The 10,248-nt window shown below is 41.9% G+C and overlaps 2 protein-coding genes across 4 annotated transcripts; both read right to left on the reverse strand.

The window, feature by feature from the left end:
• Window positions 1–101: 101 nt before the first annotated feature.
• Window positions 102–2,671, reverse strand: LOC121201344 (cytochrome c oxidase subunit 6B1). Its single transcript, XM_041067140.1, has 4 exons — window positions 2,514–2,671; window positions 1,604–1,717; window positions 1,073–1,173; window positions 102–369 (listed from the first exon to the last, which is right to left on the reverse strand). The coding sequence occupies exons 2-4, from the start codon at window positions 1,707–1,709 to the stop codon at window positions 316–318; spliced, it is 261 nt and encodes an 86-aa protein (XP_040923074.1). The 5' UTR covers window positions 1,710–1,717; window positions 2,514–2,671; the 3' UTR covers window positions 102–315.
• A 1,613-nt stretch (window positions 2,672–4,284) lies between these two features.
• fam234a (family with sequence similarity 234 member A) lies at window positions 4,285–10,235 on the reverse strand. Of its 3 annotated transcripts, none has more exons than XM_041029337.1 (12): window positions 10,152–10,235; window positions 8,813–9,096; window positions 8,614–8,724; window positions 8,316–8,498; window positions 7,704–7,828; window positions 7,443–7,575; window positions 6,825–6,957; window positions 6,566–6,709; window positions 6,029–6,110; window positions 5,790–5,942; window positions 5,588–5,690; window positions 4,285–5,476 (listed from the first exon to the last, which is right to left on the reverse strand). In XM_041029337.1, the coding sequence occupies exons 2-12, from the start codon at window positions 9,063–9,065 to the stop codon at window positions 5,265–5,267; spliced, it is 1,632 nt and encodes a 543-aa protein (XP_040885271.1). In that variant the 5' UTR covers window positions 9,066–9,096; window positions 10,152–10,235; the 3' UTR covers window positions 4,285–5,264. The 3 variants fall into 3 exon arrangements, with proteins under 3 accessions (XP_040885271.1, XP_040885270.1, XP_040885269.1); XM_041029336.1 differs by lacking the exon at window positions 10,152–10,235 and adding an exon at window positions 9,909–10,104 and having other exon boundaries at window positions 8,813–9,099; XM_041029335.1 differs by lacking the exon at window positions 10,152–10,235 and adding an exon at window positions 9,909–10,103.
• Between the last annotated feature and the right edge of the window lie 13 nt (window positions 10,236–10,248).

The following is a 10,248-nucleotide window of genomic DNA, read 5'->3' on the forward strand; positions in this document are numbered from 1 at the left end:
CTCATACACTTCTCATCTAAACCAACATGAAGTATCTTAATAATACTCTGGTGGGATGAAGAGCACACTGTAAAAAGAAAAAACATAGGGGACAACTGAGGTCCATAAATATATCCTGAGATATTTTAATGCAGAATTCTCTGTACATTTCATGAAATTAGGAGGGAATGACCATTCAGTTTTAGTGTACTCCGAGGACAGAGCACCGGTAGTGGAAAGGTGGTGATGGAGCCACATGGTCTCCCCACCACATACACAAACGTTTAGCTGAACAGATTACATCTTTGCAGTCCAACAGCTTTGGAGATGGCAATCTTAGATTTTTCCGGGAAAAGTTCCCTCTTCTCTCTGGTCATCCCATTTCTGGACCTAAAGGGACAAAATTTCAGAGTGAAACTTAACTTTGTGACATAAATGTTCTTTTGTTTTTAACTTAAAATAGTTCAGAAAATGATGAAAAACATGGAAAAACTATTTGGCAAGTTAGGAACTCGATTAAACGTGTCATAAACATGAGCTGTCATATCACTGCATGACCTGAAGTACAACATACATGAGAGTTTCTGCCCACTGAGAGAAATGCACCTGCAGTTCTTCTTCAGTTTTATGTTGTTGTAAGACACAATGTAGCAGAGAAAATAACATTACAAGTGATGCTGCCTTATGCATGTGGAATAGAAATCCAAGGCACCATGTCCAGTTGGGGGAAAATGATTTCTGATGCCCAACAGTAAATATTTCATATTGTTCCTGAGATTTGGCTTAAAAAGTAACTCAAGAACATGCTGTACCGTCCTGCATTTTTTTATTCAGATGAGTTTTTTTTAAGGGAATCTCCCCCATCTCTAAGTTTGGACTGAAACTCTTCATGTTGTTTTGATTCTCATTACTGAGCAGAGACTCACAGGAATGCAAGGAACGATAAAGTTGTTTGACCCCTGCTAAACAAACTGAGCCCACATACGGGAGAGCACCACGTATATCCTGTCGTCACTATTCAACTTGTCTGTGCCTTTTTGTAAAAAACAGTTTTTCTCGAGGAACAACTGAGATATGAAAAAAATAGATTTACCCAGGACATGGGGCAAAGTGATTTGTAGACCCTCCTGTACCACTCACAGGGGGTGGTGTCTTGTCCTTTGGCAGTCAGAGCTTTCTGGCAGCGGTGATAGTCTATTAATAGAGAAACAGCAACAATGAATATTAAAAAAAAGAACAAAACAAAAAGACCAGGGGCCTTGATCCATTTTGCAAGGGGAAGGGTCATGTTAGCACCCACAATAAATCTGATACTGCATTATCACCAGCCCAAAGGTCAGAGGTCATCAAGTTTTAGAGACCTTAGGGGAGCTGTATTAGCTATAGACAAGCTATGCCTATAGCTATAGCTATAGGCATGTTTTACCTGTCATAGATTTAGTGCCTTATTAATCAAAGGTACAATGATACTACATTTTATTACAGTTTTACTACAGTTTATTATTTTTTAATATCTAAATAGCACAGAATGTATTCAGAGTTTTAAAAGATTCTGAGATTTATCTTTAGTTAGAAATGTCTGGAGCCACGGCTGACTGCTTTGACCTTGCCGTCGCAGTCTTACCCACGTAGTTGGACCAGCAGTTCCTGGTCTGGTTCTGGTTGGGAAATCTGGCATCGAAGGGTGCAGTTCTATAGTTCTCAAGTTTGGTCTTAATGTCCTCAGCCATTTTCACCTCTGTTAAGAAAACATCATCAGTGGATACTGCAGGATGCAAGACAAAAAAAAAAAAAATTTTTTCCTTGTCACTAAGCGAAGGCTCATTTCAAACATGGTGTCTCGTTAAGTGTCAGATGCATGTTTACCTCACAGACACATCGACACCACTGCACCTATAAGCTGTAGCTCGGGTGTGTTAGGATTAACTTTATATCGAACCTCTATTGCTGAAGACGACAGTCCGGTTCCGCAGAGGCTTAATTTGGGGAGATTTAGTTGCGCTGCATGCGGCACCTGAGGGGTGTTTTTTTTTTTTAGAAACGTAGAATACTCGATTTCACCAGCACATCTATAACATGAGATTATTTGTATATATATGCTGTCGGTTATTAATCATGCGTCTAATCAAAGCTGTTTTACCCTCAGGTGCGAAAAATGTCGGAAATATAATACGCGATAAACGATATTGGCAAACAGCTTATCAATAGCCTCGTTCACCAGGCCTTAAGCATTTCCTCATAACACAGCCCGGTTTCTCTTTCTTTTTCACTCTAGCAGATAATACTATTGCTATTTCTTATTCCACCAAGGTGATTAATTACTTTTACAAGGTCATAGAAAGCCTGTCTGCACGCGGAACTTAATTTAGTGTCATATTCAGACGCGGCACCGGAGCTTCATTTTTTTTTTTTTTTTTTTTTCATTGCCTAACTATTCTCCTACAATGCTCACATAGTCTTTAGAAATACATGCGGTATAAGCCTCAAGATAAATAGTTTAAAAGCTGTTTTAAACGGAAGCAGGTAAACGGTACCTTTCTCGTAGCAGTTGCTGGCTCAAGCTCAAGTGACTTTTATACCGGACGGTGAAAGCGTGTCGTTGCCTCTGATAAAGCTGTGTGCGCCCCCATGCGCGCGCTCCGGTCTGAAGATATTGCGGCCGTGCAGTCAGACCATAACGGTATGGCGGACGCAGGTCACATTGAACTGACAGGCGCACACCAGTCTCACGACTCAGACTACCTACCCAGGTCTGATTTTTTTTAAAGTGATGTGCGGGGTTATGAGGGGCAGCTGGGATAACTAACCGGAGACGCCCCGGCAGCACCATGGCGCTTTTTTCCCCCCTTTTCTTTTTCAATTGTGTTTGTTTTAATAGTTCGCTCAGCTGTGAACTCTTCTCACCGCGGAAGTATTCTGCCATGCAGTGGGTTTGTTAATCATTAATTGATTTCTGGTTTGAGTATTTAAAGTATCCCAGGTGGGATTGGTTTGAGCTGCAGCGGTGGCACACTGCAGCGCGTTATTTTCCTCGTTCACTGTCTTTGTACGTGTTCGGCTGAGGAAATAACGTGGAAGCTGCTGGTAAATGCTCATGTGCCCAAACCAGGAACTCACTGTCAAGGAATTACAGCTGCCAGGTCATATGGGGGCGCAGCAGAGATACTCTCTACGTGTCCTATCAAATGTGTTAGTGGTGTTACAGAGAGGACAGAAGGGCGCAGCCTTTCTGTACGCGGCTGATCGGGTACACGGCGTTTGACGGGGCGTTTTCACACTGCACAGTTTCATCTGACTAGAGGAGCGCTGACTTAAAATCCCCTGGTCTGGAAATGGTACACGGTGGGGCTGCGGTGCGCGAAATTAATCCCACTAATACAGATGGGATGCTGGCAAATGCGTCCCTCCAGTCTCCTCATCGTGACTCTGCAGCGCGCCGTTCGTGCGCCCCTTCCGCCTCCCACCGCGCTCCGTACGGCTCCATCTCCCCTCCAGGCTCGTCTCCGCGCCTTTTCCTGCCGTGCCCCCTTAAAAAAAATCAGGTGTTGCGGGCTAAGAGTTTCATGATCTGGCTGTTTCCCTACAAGGACCGACTTTCCATTCTCCCAGATTAACTCAGGAGGACAGGAGCCTGTCAGCAGTCGTGCGTCATGGTAAATAAATGACGCGCTGCAATTATTTAGGGAGTAAACTGTGCGGTTCAAGCCCTGTGGTACGTGACTAGGCTCAATATATCCATGGACTGCGACTCAGGCGGCTGTGCCCGCGCCTTATTGCGCATGACGGCTGCTGCATGCTCCAACTCTTTCACCATGTGTACTTACTACAACACATACTACAACACAAGAGGGCAGCAAAACGTTTTCTATAAGGACTCAAATCAGCGTGTTTCCTGATTGAATGGGGTGACTGGGCAGTATTTCATTGTAAAACAAGGCAAAAATAAATGAACTACCAGTTTCTGATGACAAAATGAAGAGTTTATTGAGATCACCGTGTTGTAAATTCATGTGATGATACTAAAGCATTCAACTTTGTAAGATTTATTCAGATTTTTTCCATAAGGCCACTGGCGATGGATACAGGCAAAAGAAATCACCCTCAGGGGGATGTCCCTCATTAAAGCTTAAAGTATATGTTAATAAAAGGAGCAGACTAAGAGGATATTATTGCTTTCAGATAACTGAATTTGTCTGGTTTTGCAAAAAGGCCAACTTCAGTTTCTACAATTACAACGATGGCCCAGATACTTTGTGTTTGCTCCTATAATAAAACATCTCTGAGATTTAAAAAAAAAAAATCAAGTCATTTTAAAATAGTTTAATATTGCTCAGATTCAAGCATATCAAGTCAGAAAGAAAAGCCAGCTCCAACAAAGGCCTGTCCCACAGGTTCAATATATTAATGTACAGCAAAAACAAGAAACTCGTTTTCACTTATTTAACTAATATAAATCACTAAGGAAAGAAACGCTTCATCAGGAGCTGTAAACCCACAGCAGTAACTCAGTAATATGGTGATCCTTTGAGATTCAGCACGGAGTGCCTCAAAGGTTTAATCAGTGTTCATTAGCAATACCGGTTACAGCATTCTGGATTAGGTAAGGGACACACATATCAACAACAGTACCAATGAAACAAGACTGCCTTACGAATATGTTCGCAAATAGGATACACAACAAAACATGTAACCACATAGTGTGTAATTTAAGGCTGGTGGTGTTTCTGTTGTATTTCAAGTCTCACTGTACATGTGTGTGATTTACTGTACAGTTTGAGAAAATTTTAGGCTGTTGTAATTTGAAATACACAGGAACTACCACCTTTTGAAGCTAGTGTCTGCTACCTTTAAAGAACAGTGCGACATACAGCTGCATAGATCCAAATAATAATCCAGCCTCTGCGATTTAAACAAAAAAAAAAAAAAAAAAAAAGAGCATTGCATTGATGCATGAAAGTGCTAGAAATGATATAAACAAGGCAGGTTCTCTAGATTCGTCAGCAGGAGAACAGCATCTGTGCACAGTGATTGTCAGGGAACAAGATAGACAGACAGATAATGCCCAATGGATAAAGTCCAATGGAGAGTCATGGAAGAACCCTGTCAAAATCAAGTCTCTAAACAAAAAAATATGGGTTTTTTTTTTTTGGTTATCAGCAGTTGGAAGGTCATAACTAGTTTACATACACTTTGGTTTATGAAGCCAAGTTAAGCCACTGTACAGTCAGCTGTGCCAAACTGGTTTTAACACTGAGGAATCATTGCACATTTAACAGCTGGTCCTTTCACCAGTCCCTGAATCGGAGTCGGTTGAAGGCCTCTTTGATGTCCTCATTGGTCTCTGAGCCTCCTCCGGTGCCGATACGGAGTACTTTGCTGTGAGGGACATCCTGCTTCAGCTTTCTCTTGCTGAGGACCACGGTGCCTTCTTGCCCCACCATCCCAGGACCCGTAAGCAGGAAGTAGGCAGCATGACGCCCGCGCTCCAACAGTGTGGCTGAGAAAAAAAACACAAATACAGTCACACAAAGAGTGTTTCCTTAGTCACACGTTGTTGTAGTTAAATGATAAAATAAATGTTGTTAGAGCATGAGAAATTTAAGACCACCTTTAAATGTTATGATGTGGTCCATGACGTTGCTGGACTCGAGAAGAACTTTAGAATAGAGTGGATGCAGCATGTAGGAACGTCGGTCGCTCGTTAATGGTACCTAGAAGGAAACATTTGAGTCATATCAGCATTTCATGAATTTCTGAGTAACAGAGTTTTATCTGTAACGTACATCTTTCCGTAAAGGCAGCGGACTTACAGAGGAGTTGGTCTCAGAGGGCATCGTGCCCCAAAACACAAAGATTGAAACAGAATTGGTGGTGTGTATCGAGGCGGGTCTCGGTGCATTCGGACTGGCCAAAAGGCTGACTTCCCACAGCACACCACCAGACTTCCCATCAAGAATTATTATCTTCAGATAAGACAGACAGGGGTAGAATTAATCTATGATTCAAAATGAACACCACATGAGAGGAGCTCTTTTTAAACTTATCTTACCCTCTTTGTGTAGTTGCCAATATCCTCCTCAACCACAACATCAAGTAAACCGTCTTTGTTAAAGTGACCGAAGGAGGGCTGACTGAATGAACGAGGACAGAGGGGAGAACATGCATTTGACTCATGAAGGCTGGTTAGTAGTTTATATTTGAAGTGCTCTCCCAAAACACATATGACCATAAAATATCTATAGAAGTTTTAATGTCCAAATGAATGTTTATCTGTATGCGCAATATCAGTGTTAGAGCTGTAACAGTAACATGTCTTTGTCGATCAATCTTTTGTCTATAAAATGTCTGAAAATAGTCAAAAATGCGGGCCAACAAATCCTAAACTAATCTAATATATCCTGCCATCTTAGAGAACCAGACTGACCTAAATATTTTAGTTCTGTCTTATGAATTAGACAGAACTAATATATTTAGGCCATTTTGATAAAAAATTATAAAAATTGTTGCCAATTAATTTTGTTGTATTTTTCTAGTAATTGTTTCAGCTCTATATGTGAAATAAAGAAACAACAAACAGGAGGGTTACCTGAGGACTGAGCTGGTATTGAATTTCCATAGTAGCTGCAGATTTTTTCCATCGACTAATGCCACCTCCTTCCCAGTCACAAGCAGCAGGTTAGATGATACGTCTGCTTCATCTGTTTTGAGCACTTGTCTCACTGAGTCAGACCTATAAAGTAGAAATAAATATTATCCAAAGTCTCCCGCTAAAGCCACAATGATTACAAGCTGTTAAGTGAAATCTGTGTTGGTGAAATAATAAGTTAACGGAGGGTTTTTCGTACTCGTAGATGGACACAAGGCCAGTTGTGGCGCTAGCGTTTCTCTCCCAGTGTTGATCCTTCTTGAGGTTGACCTCCATCCCTTCTTTAGCCTTGGCAGCAATCCTCCACAGTGCCAGCCCATACAAGCCAGTGTCTGTGAACACAAGATCACTCAATACTGCCATCAGGAGTAAAGTACCTCCAAGTGTGTGCATTTATGTGCAGTACAGCACTTGTATTGGAACCTGAGATCAGTTTACTTTTCTTTGTCCCAGTAATGACAATGAGAAACCAAAGCTTCATAATAAATAGACGCACATTACAATTGTGTAAAGAGGAGAAGTCTCTTATTTTAAGAAAATACGGTGAAAATGACGCGTTTAAACACATTATCAAACACTTTAATGAAAATTAAAAATGTTATTTTACTCCACCCTAAGCTTCACCACAAGACTGTGATATTCAGCTGCTTTTATGCCACATGACCACCTCATGCTCCCTGAGTCAGTGCCACTTTTTTTAAAAGCACAATTCCAGTGAAATCACATTGGTTTCCAGATATATAACAAGGCTTTTTAACTTCTATACAGCTTTGGCTTATTTTCTGTTGGGACCGAAGACTTGATTTCAGACACTAACCTTTTTGGAGCAGTACGTAGTGAGAACCTTCTGTAGTGCAATGGAGAAGATGTTGGGGTGTTTCTGTGGAATTAAGAACCACTGTAGAACCGATCTGGACACCTGTCGTCCCTGAGAGGAATACCAGCTGAGTCTGCAGACATGATGGGAGACATGGAAATTGGGTGAATTCTGCAACTGCAACTGCAACTTTAACAGGTGATTTCACCGCCAAAACATATTAATCAACACTTGCACTGTGGGGTGATCACTGATGTTTACCTGTGTGTTGTCAGATGCTACCAGAGCCACATCACCGACTTCGTCCCCATCCAGATCTGGGACGCTAAGAACAGGCAGAGTGCTGTAAGGACCAGTGGGACGAAGCTGCTGCCAGCTAATTTCACCTGTACGCAAACACACCACACAGGAACAGAACGTTCAATGTGACTGAGTTTGTCAGATTATATAACTACAACTACAACTGTCCTTAAACATGAAATCTCATATTTGAACTTTGGAAAAATTGTTCTACAAAATAATCTTAACTCAAAGTCCACTTACAAACTTTCCTCTGAGCTTTCAACTACATCTCAGGCATCAGCAGATGGAGTTGACTCATTGTACTGAGCATAATACAGTTTATTACAACATGTTTCTTTAATGTTCACAGTGTGCTAGAACCTTGCTTTAACTCAAGTTGTTATGAATCTGACCAAGGGGCACTGTGAAATATGATCTCAAAGCAAAACACAGGCTACTTTCACAAAAGTAGCCTATAGTAGGTAGTTCAGTGTTGTTACTAATGTGTTAGGACTGAAATTAATTATGAAAATGTGTATTTTATTAATTTATACTATCCATAATACAGATATGTAGTAATAAATCACAAACCAGAACGTTTGTCAATGGCAGTGAGCTGGTCAGAATGGGACAGCAGACAGTCCCAGGTTCTGCCCGTTTCTTTATCCAGACCGCAGTGGGCCCAGTGGAACTCAGGATGCAGTGGACGCTCCCACAGGGTCTCTCCATCTGTCCCATCCACGGCTACCACAAATACGCATGGTGAAGGTAGGCCTGGAAAACACAAAGAGTATATCTGAATAACACAAAAAAACACCATATAATGTGAACAATCCAACTCTTGTTTCTTCATGACTGAATTAAAATAAAATTGAATAATGCTTCGTACCTGCATAAGCACAAGTATTGTTAGGACTGCCTTCTCTGATTCTGAGGACAAACAGGACATCCATCACCTTGTCATTGCTTGCAGCTTCAATAGCTAAGAAGTCATAGGTTGCTGTGGCAGAGAGAGAGAGAGCGAGAGCAGAAATTAGTCCCACATTTTAGACACTTCCAGGCAGTGAAAAGCGCACTATGGTACACACCTGCTTCATAAAAAGTCCTGTTCCAGGAAACGAGATACTGTGGTCTGACAGGGCAGGGGATGATGAAGGAGAAGGCAAACACTATGGTGAGGCAGAGGAACAGGGAGAGGAAGAAGACTGCAGTTCGCCAGTGGGTCAGTTTGGCAAAACCCAAGACTTCCTTACAACTCTTCTTCTTCAGCTCTGTTGACTCCACTCCGTCCTCTCCCCTCTTCAGAGGGTCGTCCTCAGTGGCACGTTCTGTGGTCTCCATTGTCGCCTCACTGCATTACTGACCCACTAATCTGCTTGACAGGGGAAAGAGCTTTCATTAAAACCTTACCTCAATATAAAGCTGATCTTACACAAACTCTTAAATGAGACAACACTATTTATGGATTACACTGTAAATACTCCCATCCTGAGATACAGTATCTGCTTGCTTCTGATTCTGTCGCAGTGTGGAATAAACTACAAACCTGCATGTGTCAAAGTATCCAGCAATAACACCAAACAAACCTAGCTGGCATTCACAGATATAGTACATGAAAAAATACTGAAGGCAGCAGTGTCTGTGAGTCCAGCTATTTCTGCTGCATCACCCTTTGTGGATCTGAGCCTATTCAGAGGTGCCAGCACTGACTCCAGAGATTTCTCAGCACAGAAACAACAAAACCATAATGAACAATCCTCATCACCCAGGCTAGCTCATCCTATTATTTGTTCTGTAGCCGCAGGCATATTACGCCACTGGAAAACATTAAAGGCACTGGTGTGTGGGAAAAAATACCCCGTAAAAGTATGTTTGTAACTTAGCAAGAACATCTGATGTCATAATTATTTTTTTAATCGCTGGATTTACCGTACGATGTTAGCTAAGTAGCCCCAAGAAGAACGTTCCCCCCGAGTACAACATAGGTCAGTGTCGGGTAGCTACTTTGTTAGCGAGCTTTGGTTAGGAAAGTTCACCGTAAACACCTGGTTAGTTTAGTAACTTGTTGCTCAAAGTTCAGCCCCCACAAAGAAATGAGGAATGAGAGGTAATGTTATCACTAAAATCACACCATCTGCAGTTCAAAGAAGAATTTACATTTACTCAAGAAAAGTTTTTTCTTACTTTACGCCCCACTGTCGTCTGCTGTAGTCAGTGGTGCAGCTAACTTACATAGTAGGCCTGACACACACCAACAAACCTGCCTGTCAACCTCAGCTGCGTAAACAAAAATGACAGTCCGGGATTCAGTGCCCCGAACTTTCCTGTCAGGTAGCGCTTCCTCGCTCCTTACGCTGAAGACTTTTTGGACCCAAACAGTGTCAAAAGCCCCAGCTACGACATTAACTTGATCAATAAGGTTCTCACCTAAATCTAGTTAAAGCACATAGTAGAGGAACTCAAAGGGGAGACCAGATGGCAAATGGCTACTGCCTGACAGGCTAAGCTCAGGGCAAACGTGTAT

This window comes from Toxotes jaculatrix, chromosome 21 (assembly GCF_017976425.1).
Source record: "Toxotes jaculatrix isolate fToxJac2 chromosome 21, fToxJac2.pri, whole genome shotgun sequence".
NCBI classification, from domain to species: domain Eukaryota; kingdom Metazoa; phylum Chordata; class Actinopteri; family Toxotidae; genus Toxotes; species Toxotes jaculatrix.